Source organism: Colias eurytheme, chromosome 22, assembly GCF_061535395.1.
Source record: "Colias eurytheme isolate Ceu_HAF_F1 chromosome 22, ilColEury1 Martin Lab GWU primary, whole genome shotgun sequence".
Lineage (NCBI taxonomy): Eukaryota > Metazoa > Arthropoda > Insecta > Lepidoptera > Pieridae > Colias > Colias eurytheme.
The window spans coordinates 6,278,231-6,298,243 of NC_143001.1; the positions used below are offsets into that span (position 1 = coordinate 6,278,231).

A 20,013-nucleotide genomic window follows, 5' to 3' on the forward strand; every position below is an offset into this window, starting at 1 on the left:
AATGTATAACTGTTGAAACCACAGATCACAGAAACTAAAGGGAGATATGGTTAGGGGGCGGGGCCGGTGTCGCAGCAATATGTACAAAAAGAGAACAAACTGTAGCGGTGCTGTATACGTACGTCACTTACAATCTAGTGTGCGAACGAATAGTCGCTCTCATATTTTTGTGTGATGACACGCACACAACGCGAAGTATTGTTTTAATTTTGTTTACTGCAGTTGTGTGCGTAAATTTTTTATGAGACACGGTTTCGTACTAAGCGCAAGCGATTGGCATCTCTCTAGATCTCTATGGTTGAAACAAACTTGCGCTAGAATATCGATTAGTGAACCAAAAGAAAATCATGTAGAGATAAACTATCATCATTCTCTTATGATAGCTATCAATACACTATATCTATAAAATATTTCCACGTGCATCAAATAAATTAAAATCCTTATACGGAACCCGCCACATAATATTCTCATCTCAACTTATCCTTATTTTTTCTGCAGTGAAAAATAAACACGCGTTCGTGAGTTTTTCATTACAATAGCAAGTTTTTAATGTTGTTTCGTTCTGAAACTTTATTGAGGTGTGCAGTTTTATGTAGTCAACCGAGAATGAAATGTGGAATTGTTTTACATGAATGATGTTAGTTTTTCTCACATTGTAATACTTTATATTTGTAATTTTAGACCTAATTAATGTTTGTGTAAGGAATTTCCAAAGTTAAATTTTGGTTTAATAATAATATCATTAACATTTTTATACGTAGGTCTCTATAGGTAAATTTTGGTTCAATTTAACCTATATGTTAAAATATGCTCAAAATGTTTGTCTGTATGTCCTATAGATAATCGAAAATGATGCATTTGATTACGTGATGATTATAAGCAAAGTGTTGTTCCTACATGACATGAGTCCACGAGGTTTCTGAATTAGTACCTATCTTCGACAGGTGAAATCAAATGGAAATAATCTACAGTAGATTATTTGGCGAAAATTGTAAAGTTTATGACCTTTTTTATTTGACCAATACGATTTGGGGGGGTGTTCAATGTTCATGTAGACAGTGTGACTCCTCCTTTCGGACCATATCTGGGTGCATAGCTAGTTAAACTCTAGAGAGAGCATAACCTCAAATAATATACATATATTATATCCTTTGTTAACATTCGACAGCTGCCAATACTCCTGTGGTATTATTGCAGCGTGATTACATGTTAATTAATTAATCCATATATTAAATTGTAGGTGATATCTCTTGTGTATTCTAGAATGTATCACATGCAGGTAGAATATTACAGTTTCGCCTGATGTCTAGTTTTTTACAAAAGTTATTGTAAGTTTCTCTTACATGTACAATGAAGTGTCATTAATAAATAAATAAGTGAATTTTACAGCAAAAGAAATCTGTCTCATTTCAGATTAACGTAGCTTTTACTGGTGAATATTTTTTTTGAGTTTATTTCTTACAAACACGTAACTTCTTATTTACAACCAGAAAAATTCACAAGTGAAACTATTTTAATTCCTTAGAGCCCAATTGTTGCAATTGTTTAGCCATGATAACGTAAGGCCGTGTTTCCATCTGCAAGAAAACTTCCGCAAGAAATGTCCGACAGTCTGTCTGACAGCAGCTTGCAAGTCTAACGCCGCGTTTCCACCTGCAAGTAGAACAAGTTTCACAGATAGACAGATATACTTACATTTACAGTTGTTAGTGTATATACTAAGATTAAATTAACGTATTATAATAAAAGTGTAGATACTATAATTATTATTTACATGTAGATAAATAAAAATAATCCCTCAATTATAATACCAATTAGGCACCATTCAATTCGAATAGATGCAACTTACATGAAACCGGTTTAGCTCCGAATTTGATCCAGCGCTCGCTCGAAGCTAAATGGAAATTCACTTACTAAGTTCCTAATAATGTAAGTTAGAGAATTATGAACTTGTTGCGATGTGAAGTGGCTTTTCTGAGATATTATTGATGAATAGATGTTGTAGAAAAGATTGGACCGTACGAGGTTTGACTTGGAAGGTCATGTCTCTTGTATATTATGTACTTATAGTATAGCACTCAGACATTATGTATAAATCCAAATAAATAAATAAATAAATCATTTATTTGCAAGTAAAAATAGGTGTTAAGAATAATCCAATTATGAAAGATCGGTTCAGTTGGTCCCGAAATAAGCTAACAAACAAAAAACTCTTCTTTATTAATTATTAGATATTGTATGTGTTCAGGTTGAGATTAGATTTATTTTAATGCTAAGTATATCAATTTTGTTCCTTTTAAGTGGCTTACTTTTGCGTTCCTAGTTTTCAGAAAATATTAAATGCTTTTTCTAAATTAAGATTTGTATGGTTATAACTTCATAATTGCTTATTTACACTGCATTTACTATCTAGAAATTCATATAAAAAATTCAAACTCACTAGAGTGGACGCTGTGAGTTACAAACTCAATTACTGAGATATGAGGCTTTGATCGCGTCTATATTGCATTATGATTCACGTCTAAACGTATTAGCGAGCTATCTGCGCAAGTTGTTTACTGCTTTTGTGGAAGAAACAGCTGTATTCGTAGTAAACATTATATTTTAAGGAAAGAAAGTGAGAAAAAGTAGTTATAACCAGCCCCCCTAGTCAAGTGGCTTTCTGTTAGCGTAGCGTTCAATAGAATAGACTACGAATGTATGAGATTGACGTAGGCTGTAGATAAACGTATCTACAGGTTACGTCAATCTCATACATTCGTAGTCTATTCAATTGAACGCTACGCTAACAGAAAGCCACTTGACTAGGGGGGCAGATGATTTTACAGATCATTCTCGAATGCAAAGAAACGGTTGTGTAATAGATCATGGTGTCATGGATCATGGATCACGGAAAATCAGTTGGATAATAAGATAGATAAATTTCACAAAGACTATCGTTTAAATAAATTGGAAGTTAAACGAGAGATTTAACAGTTTGACAAAGTAACCACACATAATCTGTTGATATTTTCACCATTTCAAGAACATTTAAAGCGTTTACAAACATGTGATTATTACTAAACGACACTTTGGAAAGTTCCCATCGTACGTGCGACCTAATTTCAGAACGAAGGTGGAAAATCTTTTAAATAAAGTTGTTAGTTGAGATATCTAGGTTTTAAGGTATCCTATATACGTTTTGGATTAACGAGGCTAGATTATTATGTCGATTTGATGTTTAAAAATTGTTTCAAAAACTCTTCTTTCATCTAGTGAAAGTTCTATTACAATTAGTTTATCCTTATAGATACCATACTTAAAGAATATTCTGGCGACTTCGGTCACATTAAATTAGTAGGTATATAAAAGTTATGTTGCTTTACAAACTCCTCTATCATCCAGTTAAAGTTGTATAACAATTAGTTCAGCCTTATAAAGGTTATTCTAAACAAACAAAGATATACAAAGAGATAATTCTAAAAGAGTAAAATCAAAAGATATTTGTGTTAACATCGTTTATAAAGCAGTGACATATTTTTTCGAACTACACATAAAACTTTATTCATATATTTTTTTAACGACATTTTTTTTGAAACACACACAATTTTATTCACAAAAATAAAAGTTTTCTAGAATAAAGACAACTAATTACTACACATTTGTAACATAATAAGCTATAACAAGCACTTCTTCATTGAAACGAATTATCCATACGAATAGCCATAATAAAATACGAAACATTTCAACATAAAAGGTATATTTAGGCTGGTTTTGCACATACGCTCTGAATGGGTTAGTTAGGAGGTTCGTTAGGCCCTCATTGTGCTCATGCTGCCTCTCAAGCAAGAATCGTGGAAATTTTATTTTGTAAGTTTGGAATCTTGTAAGGTTTTTTGGTTTATTAACACTTGTATGCTAGTTGTTGTAGGTGGCTTCGCTCGGTTGTTTAAAATTTGATAAATTATGTAGTAGAAACTTCGAGAGAACTATGCTGACAATATTTGAAAAGAAAATGAAAATCCTAGTTTTTATGAGTTTATTACAAACAAACAGATTATAGGATTTCGTTTTGTAATAATTTGGATGTTTTATAATGAAAATTTAACATGTATCACTACATAGTATAAAACAAAGTCGCTTTCTCTGTCCCCATGTCCCTTTGTATGCTTAAATCTTTAAAACTACCCAACGTTTTTTGATGCTGTTTTTTTAATAGATAGAGTGATTCAAGAGGAAGGTTTTAGTAGATATATAATTTATAAGGTTTAAGACAAATCTGGCGAACCCGCGGGCGGTTAGCTAGTACACAATAAAAAATTTCGTATTAATGATATTAAATGATGCCTATCCTTAATGTAAATACAGTAAATATAATACTACATAAAAAAAAATATTCATCCAAGTTAGATAAATACGAATTAAAAAGGCCAAAATTAATGAGGCGCCGCGGCCGTGAGAACAATATTAGTGGCTGAATAAATTAGCCCAGAACTAATGAAGTAAATTGAATGAAGCAAAATTAAGGCTTTTATTTTGCGAATTGAAACCGTATAAGGCAATTAGTAGTCAAGTTTAGTACGTCTTTAATTAATTTTAGTCTGATCACGTACATCTTAGTAGTTAATTATATTTCGATCTAATGATTTATCAAAATTAATTACTTGGTCAATTAATTATAGAACATGTTTTCCTTGATTTCACATACGTGTGTTTGAAATAAATGTGGGGATGGTGTAAATAAAAACGCCAAATTAGCCCAATCAGTTTATTACCCAGACACCGAACAAAAATACATTTTTAACAATCCTCCATTTCTTTTCGTACCGAGACACCAAGTCAAGTCATAGTCATAGATAAACATCAATCTACAGATAACATATCCACAGAGTAAATAATAGAAAAACACAGACTAAAAATAAAGCTTATTATGAAATACATCTTAATATTTTATCCTATTCCCACACGGTCATCCTGCAGAATCATCTGTCCCAGATGAGTCAACAGTCGCTACCCATGGCTTCATCATATCAGCTGAGCTTGAGCTTCTTTCTCTTTTTATAATTCTTATTATTTTCATCTTGTATATTCTGAATATTTGCTTTCGCCATCCTTCTTAGTTCTTCACGGTCGTTGTAATTTCTATTTATTAATTCCTCAGTCTTAACACAACCAAAATGTCCGTTTTCATGATGTTTTCTTATAATTTCATTTTTTAAATCAAGCGAGGTAAACATTTCAGCATAAGTTAATCCGTCTAATTGATCTTCAATGAGTGGTAGTGGATATCTTTCTTTAATAATTTTCTTATTCAATTTCCTGTAATCAACGCACAATCTATAGTTTCCATTCTTCTTTTTTGCAAGCACAATTGGACTAGCATAATCAGACTTACTTGTTTTTATTATTCCTTCATCAAGCCATTCTTTAATCTGTTTGTCAACAATGTTAAGCTCCAAAGGTGACAATCGTCGTGGATTCTGATAAACTGGTACATCATCGGTTAATAATATTTTAAGTTTTACATTTGATTCTTTAGTACATCTTTTGGGGTTATATTCTTTTATAATATTCTGTATTTTATTCTTATATTCTTTGTTTTCAATATTTGTGATATCTTCATTTTCATTCTCTAGCATTGTAAGGTGTAATATTCTTGTTGCAGTGATAGTTCCAGCCTTGAAATTGATTTCTACTTCTTTCAGTACAGGATTTCCTAATATAATGTTGACAGGGATAGCGCCATCATCAACAACATAAAATAAAGTTTCAAAATAACAATCATCAATTTCAATTTTTGCTGTGAAAGATCCTTTTGTATAAATTTCCTTTTCAGCTATTCCAGTTAAAGTCTCTGTGGTTCCTGAACTATAAGATAACAATTTTTCACCTTGAATCTTCCTAAAATAAGACATAATTATTAAATTAGCATCGCTTCCGGTATCAATCAGGGCTTCTACATCAATATTGTTTATTTTCAGCTTCTTAAAAGGTCTCACATCAATATTATTCTTAGTTGACATAATTTCCAAACTCTTCTTTATACTTTTAGAACATTCAGTTGATTTATGGCCAAACAAGTTGCATTTAAAACATTTAATGCCTTTAGTACAATTAGGCGACTCATGATCTAAATCTCCACACTTGAAACATCTCTTTACTCTTAATGTTTTTTGAATTTTCATGCCAATGGACTTTGATACTGAATTACTTTGAATCTTATTAGGTGAATAATATGATTTTTTCTTAATTTCTGAATAAATGTCTAACTTCTTTCTGAATTCTTTAATGTTACAAGCGCCATATAAAATATTTTTGTTGGACTCACTGTCTTTAATACCGTCGATGACATATTCCATCAGGGCTTCATCTTCAACATTCCCAAGTACTGCAAGTTCCTTCATATGTAAAAAATATTGCTGATGAGTCTCATTCATCTTCATCCGGCGTGTTGAAAGTCTCTTGTGAACAGTTGCACTGTTCAACTTCTTACCAAATTCCTCGCGGAGCTCAGACTTAAGTGTATCCCACGTGGTGGTCCCACTTAGTGAACGTGAAAATAGCTTGGCGGTCCCCGTGAGGAGCCGCTTCGAAAATATGAGTTTTTCTAATTCGCCCCATTGCATTAGAGAGGAAACGTCTTCAAATTCTCTTATGAAAGTTTCGACGCCATAAGCATCATCACCCGAAAATGGCGTCATTGATTTTTCTAAATCAGTAAAGGAAATACGCGGCGATGGTTCACCATAATCATCATCATCCTTTAATAATCGTTTCGGCGGCATGTTGAATAATGTAAATAATAAGTTTTATATAGTCTTCAAGTCGTAATCGTACAATCATAAGCTTCTTTAAATCTTAGTCTTCTTAGTTCATAATTCGTAAAGTCTTAATCTGGTTTAATCACCGCAATCATAATCTTCCATTTATTTTCTTTATTCCACCATCCCGGACGAGCCCCCAAATTATGTGGGGATGGTGTAAATAAAAACGCCAAATTAGCCCAATCAGTTTATTACCCAGACACCGAACAAAAATACATTTTTAACAATCCTCCATTTCTTTTCGTACCGAGACACCAAGTCAAGTCATAGTCATAGATAAACATCAATCTACAGATAACATATCCACAGAGTAAATAATAGAAAAAACACAGACTAAAAATAAAGCTTATTATGAAATACATCTTAATATTTTATCCTATTCCCACATAAATAATAATTTATCTTCGCGATTATTGGTTAGGAATTTAAAATATTTTCATCGGCTGAAAGATATTGGTGAGTATAAATTATAGACCATATTTTTATATCTCTCTAAATGTAAGTTAGTATGTATTTCTTAAAATTAAACCAAATCAAGGAAACTACATATTTATAATAATTAAATCAAACTTTCAACGTCCCATTAAAATCAGTTTATCCGGAATTTATGGGAGAAACTAAATAACTTCGAATCGGTATTAAGACCATTAATATGTATCGTGAATAACTATAGTGAAACTAGTTGTGCCTCGCGGTTTCACCAGTGAATACATCAAAATATATAACCTATTCTAATACGATGAAGCAAATTGATTACTATGAACCATTTACTTTTTATAGGGATTAATACCACTTAATAATTAATGACTATTGAATAAAATCAAGTTTGACTCTCGATCTTTAACTATTAAGCTATTGCATAGCTTCTATCGCGGGCCTTGAGCGCGGGGAACGAATCCAGAAATTCCGTAACGAAAAAACCTCACGCTCCCCACTCCGACGGGCTCGGAGGTGTGGCTTGAAGGCATAGCATGCAATAGCTTTACCGCGGCAGTCCCCGAGTGCCACACGTCTTTTTTTCTATTTAAATTTTCATTTGAAATCGAGGTAGTTCAAACAATACCTACTACAAAAGCGTAACGTAGAAATATATATAGAAATTTACATTTATAACATTAGCATGGATTATCATCCATAGTCAAAAGCAAAATACAAAAACAGCAATTTCGCACACAAAGGTAAAAACGAAAAACCAATACATTTATTCCATACAAAAAACAGGAACATCGTAGAAACCCGGCATGTCGTCAATTATTTTCAAGTTATTTAAGATGCTGATAAGACACGTAGAGTGCAAGTGAACATGCATAATGAGGGTTTGCTCTAGAGTTTTACGTTTCAATATTTGAGGGTACTTTGAACCCCTATGTATTGTTTAAGGAACTTTTAGTATAACAGGTTTTAACGTATCTCTAAAATTTTCTATACCGTTTTTTTTCCAACTCTTTAAAAATAGCGTGATTCGAGTTATGGATTTATTCTCTACAAAAAAAAATATATCTTTATGATAATAATATGTTTATTCTAAAACATGTGAAAATCAGCCATGAGAAAATATAAATAAATGTCAAGACAATTTTCACACACGATCTGATCCCATACTAAGCTTTCACTTGTGTTATACCAGATGGCTGATAAACATACATACATATATATATATATATATATATATATATATATACTAGCGGTCCGCCCCGGCTTCGCCCGTGGTACATATGATAAATAGATGTAGGCCGATTCTCAGACTTACCCGATATGTACAGAAAATTTCATGAGAATCGGTCCACCCGTTTCGGATTAGTATGCAGACTAACATTGTGACACGAGAATTTTATATATAAGATTTTAAATAAATACTTATATAGATAATCAACACCCAGACACAGAGCAAATATCTATGTTCATCAGACAAATATTAATATGTGAAGTAGGTACTGTTTTTAGGAATTTTGATCACCTGATATCTGGAAATTGGCGCATTGACCAAGCTAGCGGGTAGGCGTACGATGGTAGGACATACTAACACTACCCAATCGTCCACATTTTATCCGTCAGAAAATAGGTGATGTCTGGCGGCCCTGGGATCTTATTTATTTATTTATTTATATGATTTTCCAACAAAGGATACAGTCTATACTATTTAACATAGATTACAATTAAATACAATATGGTCTACTGCACCTTCAATAACAGGAAAATACAACATTACATTAAATTAAATTCAATATGTCAATTTACTGAAAATAAAATATAATTTTAAACTAATTTTTTTATATAATAATAATTTTAAATTTTATTATAATATTATTTTGATAGTCAAGTGCTTAAATATTTTATTCTAATTAAATTAATTATAATTCATTCAAACTTTATACATAAAATACATTTTAATAAGAAGATAATAGAAAATATTTTTATCGCTCATTAGGAACTCTTATTAGAGGAGAATGTAGACTTATTATTTGAAACATAAGCTGATATTATAAGATCTGAAGCAATTCAATTTAATATTACGCCCAGATACTATAATTACTTTTTTTGGGATCGAATTTTTCATTACATTTATTGGCTTTATTCTTTATAAATGAAGAAAAATATGTGTTCAGTAATATTAAAACAGTATTAATGACGTATATTAGGTGTTAAAATAATCGATTTTTTTTCGTTATGAATGTCTGTTACATGAAATGTCTATGACATGTGATATCCAGTAATCCACATCAATTCTTTCTTTTTCTCAGGTATAAACCAATTGCAAATCGCGAAATTTCTCCTCTGAATTCTATATTATTTTTCAATAAACTTTCGTGAGGTGTCGATCAAAAAATATCGTAATACTTGTTTATTGTTATTTATGAGATCATGAACAATTTCAATAGGCTACATTTCTTCATTTTAACTTCTTAAAAGCAGTTTTGTGTTATTTTTTGTTTGTTTTATTTATAGCAGAAATTAGTAAATCAGGTTGTAGGTACAAGTATTCCAAGACGTTTACCGTAAACAATAAACAGTTTTATATGTATGAATTACTAGATTTCCGCCCGCGGCTTCGCCCGCATTTTCAAAGGAAAACCCGCATAGTTCCCGTTCCCGTGGGATTTCCGGGATAAAACCTATCCTATGTGTTAATCCAAGTTACCCTCTATATGTGTGCTAAATTTCATTGTAATCGGTTCAGTAGTTTTTACGTGAAAGAGTAACAAACATCCATACATCCATACATCCATACATCCATACAAACTTTCGCCTTTATAATAGTATTAAGATTAAGATTAAGATGTATCTTTGTTTATAACATTGCAAAATATCTTATTGTAGTACACGTAAGTTTTTATACAAACAAAAGGACATTCCCAATTATATAAATAGTAATGCAGATCGAATTATAAATTACTCTATAGTAATTATAATAATAGGCTAATATAATAATAAGCTACTATTAGCCTATTTACTTCACAAAATAAAATCTATCTCCGCACCATATTTAATACAGAATGATATGATCAGTTGTTTTTGAGTAAAATAATAACGAATTTGCATCCATTCATTCTCACCATAGAATTATTAATAACAAGATGATTCCCACGTACGTACTATATAACATAAGCAGTTTATATTATATAGAAGACTAGCTTTCCGCCCGCGGCTTCGCCCGCGTTTTCAAAGAAAAACCCGTTCCCGTAGGATTTCCGGGATAAAACCTATCCTATGTCCTTTCTCGGGTATCAAAATATCTCTATACCAAATTTCATGCAAATTGGGTCAGTAGTTAAGGCGTGATTGAGTAACAGACAGACAGACAGAGTTACTTTCGCATTTATAATATTAGTATGGATGTATCTTTGTTTATAACAATTAACATTGCAAAATGTGTTATTGTAGTACGTAAGTTTTGATACAAACAAAAGGACATTCCCAATTATATAAATAGGAATGCAGATCGAATTATAAATTACTCTATAGTAATTATAATAATAGGCTAATATAATAATAGGCTACTATTAGCCTATTCACTTCACAAAATAAAATCTATCTCCGCACCATATTTCATACAGAATGATACGATCAGAATTTGCATCCATTCATTCTCACCATAGAATTCTTAATAACAAGATGATTCTCACGTACGTACTATATAACATAAGCAGTTTATATTTTATAGAAGACTAGATTTCCGCCCGCGGCTTCGCCCGCGTTTGCAAAGGAAAACCCGCATAGTTCCCGTTCCCGTGGGATTTCCGGGATAAAAACTATCCTATAATGTGTTAATCCAAGTTACCCTCTATATGTGTGCTAAATTTCATTGTAATCGGTTCAGTAGTTTTTACATGAAAGAGTAACAAACATCCATACATCCATACATCCTTACAAACTTTCGCCTTTATAATAATATAATATATTAGATGCTAAGATACTTAATTACAACCAATTTAAGACGTATTTAGTGCTGAGGGAACACTTAATTCTTCAACAATTTATTCTAAAAGCTAGCAATTTTCTTACGAATTAAATACAATTACCAAGTATAAGGTTAACTGTATTTAAGAATCTATTAACATTTATAAGAAACCAACGCCTATACATAAATGAAATGGTGTAATTTTAGTTGAAATTGTTGAGTATTAAGATTGGGAAACTGGTTGAATATTTTACGCAAATTTAGAGACAGAAATAACACTAGACGAATTAGGAATGTATTTATTTCTGAAAAAATGTGAATTTATGTATCTGTAATCTGACACATAATTTTAATCAATAACTTCTTCTAAGCATCAATTACTTAGAAGTAACTAACTGTTAATATATATTGGATTTTTTTTTTTGTTTTATCCACCTCTGAATTATAGTCCAGAGACATTTTTTGCTTTTTATTTATTTTTTTTTGTATGGATAATATTAAAATACAATAAGAAAAAATACAATATAACATACTACTTTAAAACAAGATAAAAAAAATACTGGATTAAATTACAAATAAAATGACTAAAATATTATACAATAATTGCTAAAAATGCTGTAAAATTAAAATTTTTATAAAAATTCGGTAAAAACACGGCACAAAAACACTCAACTTAATCCTATATCACAGTAAAGAGCTAACTAATATCACACACTATTCCTTTGAATATATATTGGATTCGGGAAAATGTCCTATGTCCTCTTGTCGGCCAAGAGGACATGGAAAATTTCACAAAGATATTTCTAAGTAATATATTCATATTATTGTTTATAAATAACCACCTTCTTGATCGACCGCCTTGCAGACGAAAATGAAAAATGTCTCGGTCTGACAGGACACAGAAGGCTGCAGATCACCTACTTTCCCCTAAAAAAATCGATCAGTGAAACAGATGTATGCATAATTCATCTAACCCATAACACATTAGGGGACACGGGACTTCATTTTATTCTTTATAAATAGCCCAACGAGCTAGACCGAAGCATTTTTATTCAAAAACCCTCCATTTAAACGGTTTAAGCGTCTAAATTTTAAACGGAACGATGGAAAAGTAATTGCGTTATTCAACTTGCAGTAGCGGTATGGAATATTCAATCAATCCAGTGATTTCTCAAGTTATCCAGTCTATTGTTTCATAATTGAATACGAGGAACAATTTGTGGATAACCTTTCTTCGTAGTTTCATTGTACTGTTGTTTATTGTTATGATTTATGAGATCATGAACAATTTCAAAATACCTAAATTGTAGGGATTCTGAAAATGTCCTTTGTAATTATTATGTAATAATTAACAATGGAATTTTGGTATTTTTGTTAGACCGTGCTTACTCGGAAAATTAATGTATTTGTTTCGTCTTGATTTTTTTTTAATAAATTAAGACACCTACTGACTTTAGAACTATGTTCGATATACAACAATATTGTCACTTTCACGAAAGTAAATGTGTCTGGTTGTTTTTCACGTATATGGTACTGTAGGTACGTACTTACAGATAAACTTATAAACTAAGCTATTATTTTGATACGTATGAATGTAAATATAAAGTTTTATATTATAACGTGAATAACACAGGTATCAATATAATATAAAAATTACCTGAAAACTCCCGTATATCCTCGATTTACAGCGTCTAAAAGTGCAAAAAATTGTTTTTTAAAACATGCAAATAGCACCACGTTTACAAGACACTACGCAGCTGATAAATATGTATGAGGATCCTGGAGCAAGTATGCACTAATGACCGGAATACTGAATACGTATAACTTTAACGTTTTTAGTTTAACCACGTCTTGTAGTTGTTGTTAGTAAATGTGCAAGATTTGGAGAGATACACAAGCTTTCTACTTGTAAAAGTGTTATCAAAATAGGAATGGTCATTTTTTATCTTGTATATCCGCAGACTGTTTAAAACAAACAAACAATCGCTTATATTTATAACCTTATATTTATATAATAAATGTGAAGGTTCAGATGAATGTAACGTGTACGTGTTTTAACAAGTTTTAGTATAATGGCGCATCGTGAACAATACTTCATTCAATCTATTCATCCATACAACAAGAATCGATAGTTATAAACAAGCGTTACATAATAATTAAACCAAACTGACCCCAATAACTCAGCTATATTGGTATAGTCAAATTACTGTGTCCAGCTTATCTTGTTTAATCAATGCATGGCTGCCGGCCAAATTATTGGCTAAGCTGTTATGCATATCTAATTAGAAATTAACATATTATTTAAACAATATCATTTGTTTTGTGCGAGTAATTAATGATCCATGGGGATGTTTGCTGAATTCAACAAAGCCTCTGCAATTAACGTTAAAATTAGGTAGGTATATCTATATCATCAACTAGCGGTCCTTCCCGGCTTCTGGTATATGTTTATGTATTCTTTCCATACGAACCATCCTCGTGCTTCAAAGAATAATATAAAAAAGAATTAAAGAATTTAGCGATTCATTTTTATTATCTTATATATAAAATTCTCGTGTCACAATGTTAGTCTGCATACTCCTCCGAAACGGGTGGACCGATTCTCATGAAATTTTCTGTGCATATCGGGTAAGTCTGAGAATCGGCCAACATCTATTTTTCATATGTACCACGGGCGAAGCCGGGGCGGGCCGCTAGTAAAGATATATTTTGATAATTGTTGCCTAAAGGTATTTTGCTCTAAAACATTTCAGACGATTAATAGAAGGTTACGTTAAATTTTGCTCAGCTGTTCCATATATACGCCACAGAAACAGAAAGATATACCTACAGACGGAAATTAAAATAAAGTGAAATTTATAGTGTGAATTTTAATATTGTCTAACAGGAAGCATTGGACACTTTAATTTTATTTATAGCTATAGTTATCTAGATATCAAATCTTAATTAATTTCCAAGATATATAGCTTCACAGTATCACCACAAATATATGTTACTTCGAAATAAATAATTGTGATACTCTAAAAGCGATATAAACTAGCAGAAACGTGCTCAGAATACGGGAATTCCTTGACAACTTTTCACAAACTTCCAGCCGTATTTTATAAAAGACAAAAGTGATTTCGTCTTACGTAGAATTCAAGAATTGTGACTTGCATTTTCACAATTATTTACTGTTTGAATATTATTGGTTTTATTTGACTGTTTTTAGTTTATGTAAAGCTTGTTGGGTAATTGGTATAAAATATAATTGCTTAAGGGCCGATTTTTCAATCCTTGGTTAAAACTTATCCGTCCAATAAAGTATTACACGGTAATATTAAAATGTCACCTGTAAACTGTCAATTGCGAGCAATAAGAATACATTTTGAAATGGTAATAATGGTTTCTTTAGTATTCAATTTATCTACCTTACCTACCTATTTTATCTATACTTACTGTTTGTTTGTTTGAACGCGCTAATCTCAGAAACTACGGGTCCGATTTGAAAAATTCTATAGGCTATATTATATCATCACGCTAAGACCAACAGGAGCGGAGCACTGCGGGTAAAACCGCGGGGCGCAGCTGGTTAAAAATACACCTCGTGTTATTATAATGCTTAAATCATTTCTTTTGTGTTTAAAACTTGTTTTCATGTTATATTCTTACTGTCGTACAATATAAAAACTGTAAAATAAAAATAAGTACACAACTGACATACAAAAAGAAAAGTCATGCAAATACAGGGAAATATATTTCAAAACTACATCTTAAAGAGAAATGTGCAAAATATTTGTTTCGAGAACACTTAGTAACTTGCATATTTTATTGCCGTCTTGAGTAAAATCTTGTAGTTTCGTATGAAAACTGTTGCTAACCTTTTAGCTTTAAGTAATTACTTCATAGAGATAGAGCTTTAGCGGTTTGCATAATAAAAATTTAAAATAGCGGCTTTAGTTTTGATACATTAATATGATCAAGTAAGAAAGAAAGAAAGAAAGAATAATTTATTTTGCCAAAAGCCAACAACAGATATAATAAAAAGAATAAGAAATACAAAACAGAGAAAAAGACAAAAGTGTGGCAGACCTTTAGCAAAAAGGGGACCAACTCAGTATTAAGCTGTGCCTGCAACAGCACAGCACTGATTTTCAGTGGCCCCCATTGTTTGAAGTACAGCTACAGACCGAAGTATACAGGGATTATATTAAGTAGATTATTTTGATTTAATATTATGACAATATGTAGTAACCCTACCACTAAATGATCATAGTATAGCCAAGATCTCTGTACAATGATTTTTACTTAATTTATTGCTGACTTCCAAGGAAGAGGAGGTTCTCAATATGATTGTTTTTTTTTTTGCTGCGAAACTGCTTAAGCGATTTTTACGTATATAGTATTTTTATATACATTCTGTAGGTTGGACCTGGTGGTTGGTTCTGGTGGTTGGTTCTGGTGGTTTAGGTGGATTAGGTCATAATGAAAATTCGATTTTACGTGAAAGAGCATTCATACATCAGTACATACCAAACTTTCTCACTTACCTATGATACTAATGCCTTGATAATTATAATATTTATTTTTCATTCCAATTTCACGCAATACTAATCTATAATCACACAGCAATAGAAACTAAATTCGCATACTAATATCAAAAGCGAAATTTAAACATTATATAACATTCGTAATTTCACGAGAAACGCCGCTGATAAAGGGTGACTGTCATCCAATGAGGGTTGGTGTATGTCCAACATTTGTGGGAATTTTAGGATTTAATATTGTATGGAAATAATGTAATGTGGACCTTATGTTGTGAGTCATAGAGACTATTACATTGTGCTTAGTTTTAATGTTTAGCAGTGAATATTATTTGTTTATTATTGTTTGATTAAAATAAATCTAGTGATAAAATAAACAAACATTAAATATATGTATAATGTAAAGATAATATAAGATGTGAATAGAACACAAAAGCGGTCATTAATAAAAATACATATTGTTTTTTGAAATTTGAAAGATTTTAATTTAATAGAGTAAATAGTATTTTGTATTGAATATATAACTTGATTTAGAAGTTGAACTAAAGTCTCTGTTTGATTGTCCACATACTTTACATCCAGTTTAGTTACAATTCACATTGTAACTAATCTGCAGCTTTATATAAGTTTTTTAGAACACACATTATATTAAACAGTCCCTAATTCACCAAACGCATACTCACCCTACCATTTACAAAATGAACTCAGTACTATCGGGGTAATGGGGCAAATAGCTAGCGGCGGAATCCTTTGTCGACGGTAATTCGTGGCCACCCTGTCTATCGCTCCCGCGTTTTTGTTTCAATGCTTTTTCATTCGGCTATTAATATCTCAATGACTGTGTTTTGTGTGCGTGAGTGTGTGCACAAAATAGGGTTGTTTGTGTGTGTAAGATAATGTACAATGAGACATTGGTTTTAAATGTTTGTGTGTGTGTAAGAATGTGCATGGGTTAGAATAGTTTGTATATATGTGTGTGTGTGTAAAAGTTAAAAGGGTTATGTATGTGTGTGTTGTAGTTGATTGGTAAGTGCTTAATGGCTTTGACGATTGTGATTAGAATCTGTTTGAAAATAAAAGGAATAGTTGTAAAGTGTGCGAGTAAATTTCGAAAAGCGCTTTCGAACGCGCCAAATTGAATAATTCTTTATTCTATGATTGTATTAAAGAAGAATGGGCGCACGACTAATTACTTAGTGAAGCCAAATCTACAGTATTCATAAGGATAAAATTTGACACATTGGAACCTTATAAAGCGTATAATATATTCTTAAGTATTCTTTAATTTACTTTCCATTTTCTATAAGCTTTTTAAAGCGGCTGAGTTTCTCGAAACTCAGCCGCTTTAAAAAGTAAGCCTTTGTCCAGGATAATTTCTTTAGAAATTTGCCATTATCCAAAGTTAATTAAAAATTCAAACTCTGTCAAATCAATTAGCGAACCTGCTTCATTAATATTTCATCCCAACGCCTTTGTCTTGTAAAGTTACTAATGAACTTCAAAATTGAATAAACTCTATTTTCAAAGATACATTTTTAATATAAAATACTTACTATATTTTTAACTGGGAGGCCTCCTTGATAGAGTTCATTTATAGTCTCATATTATTTTATATCTTTTTTCAAATAGGTATACATTCAAATCAAATAATATGTATTGATTATCATAGCAGTTTATAATACGACAATTTTCGAAACAAGTGCCAAGGTTGAAAAAAAAAAAGCTACAAAAGCACATAAAGGTTTTCTTTATACTTAAAAACGATCACTAAATGATGAAGATATATCGTACACTAGCTTCCGCCCACGACTTTGTACATGCATCCCCGTTTTTTCCCGTTCCCGCAAGAATTTCGGGAAAACCTAACATCTACCTGCATGCCAAATTTCAGCCCGATACGTCCAGTGGTTTGGGCTGTGCGTTGATAGATCACTATATCAGTCACCTTTGAGTTTTATATATATGTTATAGGCAAACTCCGAAGCTCCGGCGCTCCTAGGTTGGACTGGTCAATCCTCAGGTCAGACTGAATGACTTAGTCAAAGCCCAAACAAATGTAAATTTTCGGCCTTTGACTAAACAATTTTCGTCAAACCTGGGAGAGACTAATTTGGTCAGGCAAACGTCAAAACACAATTTTATTAAATCGGGGTTTGACGAGTCAAACTCCGATATAGGTATGAAGTGTCTTATCTTCGTATATTTGGAAGCATTTTATCATTTAAGCAGCTTTCAAGTCTTAAGAACCGCTTAACTCTGCCAGTTCTGACACCTGATTGGTCAGCTTACATGATTTTCACTTTTATATTTGAGATGCTTTGAGAGAATGCCGTGTGGCATTAGGCCCGCCTTTTGTACGATGTGCAATAAAGTATAAAATAAATAAATAAATGCTTTGGAATATACGGAGGTTAGTTTGTATAAGATTAAGTATAAAAAAAATAACATTTTTAAAATTTTGATGTTTATTGTTTTAATAATTTCTTAAGTAATTAAAATGAAAAATTAATCATTTTTCTGACATGGTGAGGCATTAACTTTAATGTAAATTGTTTTAATAATTTCTTAGGTAATTAAAGTGACAAATTAATCATTTTTCTGACATGGTGAGGCATTAATGTTAATTGTTTTAATAATTTCTTAGTTCAGATCAACGTTTGACCGAGAATTGCAGTCGCTTCTAGGATTGACTAGGCCAAAACCGAAACAGAATAATTTACTTTCGACGTTTGACTGAAAAGTTAGGAGCTCCTGGGTTTGACTAAAAATACTTCAGGCAAAGGGCGAAATTGAAATGTATTTCGGGGATTGCCTGATGGCTTTGGCCAAACCTAGGATAAACCAGTCCTTCCGCGAAGAGACTGTGTATCGGACTTTGACTATAACATATATAATAGATTATTACATCATCATCTCTATACCCCACAAGGGGACATGAGACTTCACTTAAAAACTTATTTCATTACACCGGTTATACTAAAAATAAAACAAAAAAACTCCCTAACTTTGCATTAGAAGAATTTCAAAAAGCAAGCATTAGTTCTACGAAACTCTGTTAATTAAAAAGTAACTTAGTTTCAGAAAGTTAAGTCTTTAAATCTTCGATCGTAAAAGTTCGAGATATTAAGGTGTAGTAGCGCATTTGAATTTACTTTTACATTGACAATTTATAAAAATACATTTTAGCGTTTTTGCGAAGAAAAAATGTTTTATTCTGATAAAATAATGTAATGTATATAAGTAGGGGAATTTTTCAAGTCAAATACCTAATATCTTCAAACATTTATTACGTAAATATCGACAAAGAAAATTTTTTTTTTATTCCTAACTAGCTATTAAAAGCATCTTTTATTTTTACCCAAAAAATAGCATTTCATGTACCTAAATCTGTCAACATAACTCTTCACTCTAATACCACAAAAAATTTCAAATGATTTCGTTGCCGGCTGTACCATATCTACTTACTCGTTGAGGTTTTTAGTTTCGAGTCACCGGCTCCTATATAGTACGTCGATATTCACGCATCGTCTACTTGATCGTATTGGGAAAACCCGCTCACGTAGCACGCTTCTACGGCGTAGAATGCTTCTACGACGTAGAACGCTTCTACGACGTAGCACTTACGTAGCTAGTAACAATGCGACGGTGGGTTTCATTCGATCGCGTATTTCAAATTACTATCTTTATTACCCTATTGGTTACAATACTCTTGCCCGTTTTTTTTATCGAGTTATACTAGTACAAATGAAATTATTCATCCACATTAAATATATTATATTTATTAATAGGTTTACTGCTTGAATATACTATGTGCTGTATAGTAATTGATTAATTACAAACTATTTGTGTTGTGTACAAATTTTGATCAAAAACGGTATAACTGTTTTTATGTAAATAGCAACAGACATTTCATTCTGCACCATTTAAGATTTCAATTCAATTTAATGAAATCGATTGTTATTTTTACGAGATCGATTTACTAGCTTTGCATATAAATTGAAGTTTTAAGACCACAGAAGTAAGGAAGAGAGAAGTAATTAACATTTTGGTATATTTTATGGTTCGATGAACATAATGACGTCTATATCGTTTCTGTGTTGCGTGGAAGAAATCGCAAATAAGCGATAAGGCTGCCAAATGCAAAAAATACTATTATGTTACGTTCTTTATATTTTTATGTTAACAAGAATTCTTTTATTTGCTTAAACGTGATAGAACGTTGTTATATTCGTTGTGCAAAGATGTAATTTTGGAATATAACAACGTTGTATCACGTTTAAAATCAAAT

General features: G+C 31.6%; 2 protein-coding genes across 2 annotated transcripts in view; one reads left to right on the plus strand and one right to left on the minus strand.

The window, feature by feature from the left end:
* LOC149898732 (cell adhesion molecule Dscam2-like) overlaps positions 1–20,013 on the plus strand; it is a 107,445-nt gene that overhangs the window by 19,779 nt on the left and 67,653 nt on the right. The window lies entirely within an intron of this gene.
* Positions 5,763–7,056, minus strand: LOC149898734 (uncharacterized). Its single transcript, XM_090115019.1, has 2 exons — positions 6,308–7,056; positions 5,763–5,880 (listed from the first exon to the last, which is right to left on the minus strand). The coding sequence occupies exons 1-2, from the start codon at positions 6,762–6,764 to the stop codon at positions 5,825–5,827; spliced, it is 513 nt and encodes a 170-aa protein (XP_089971145.1). The 5' UTR covers positions 6,765–7,056; the 3' UTR covers positions 5,763–5,824.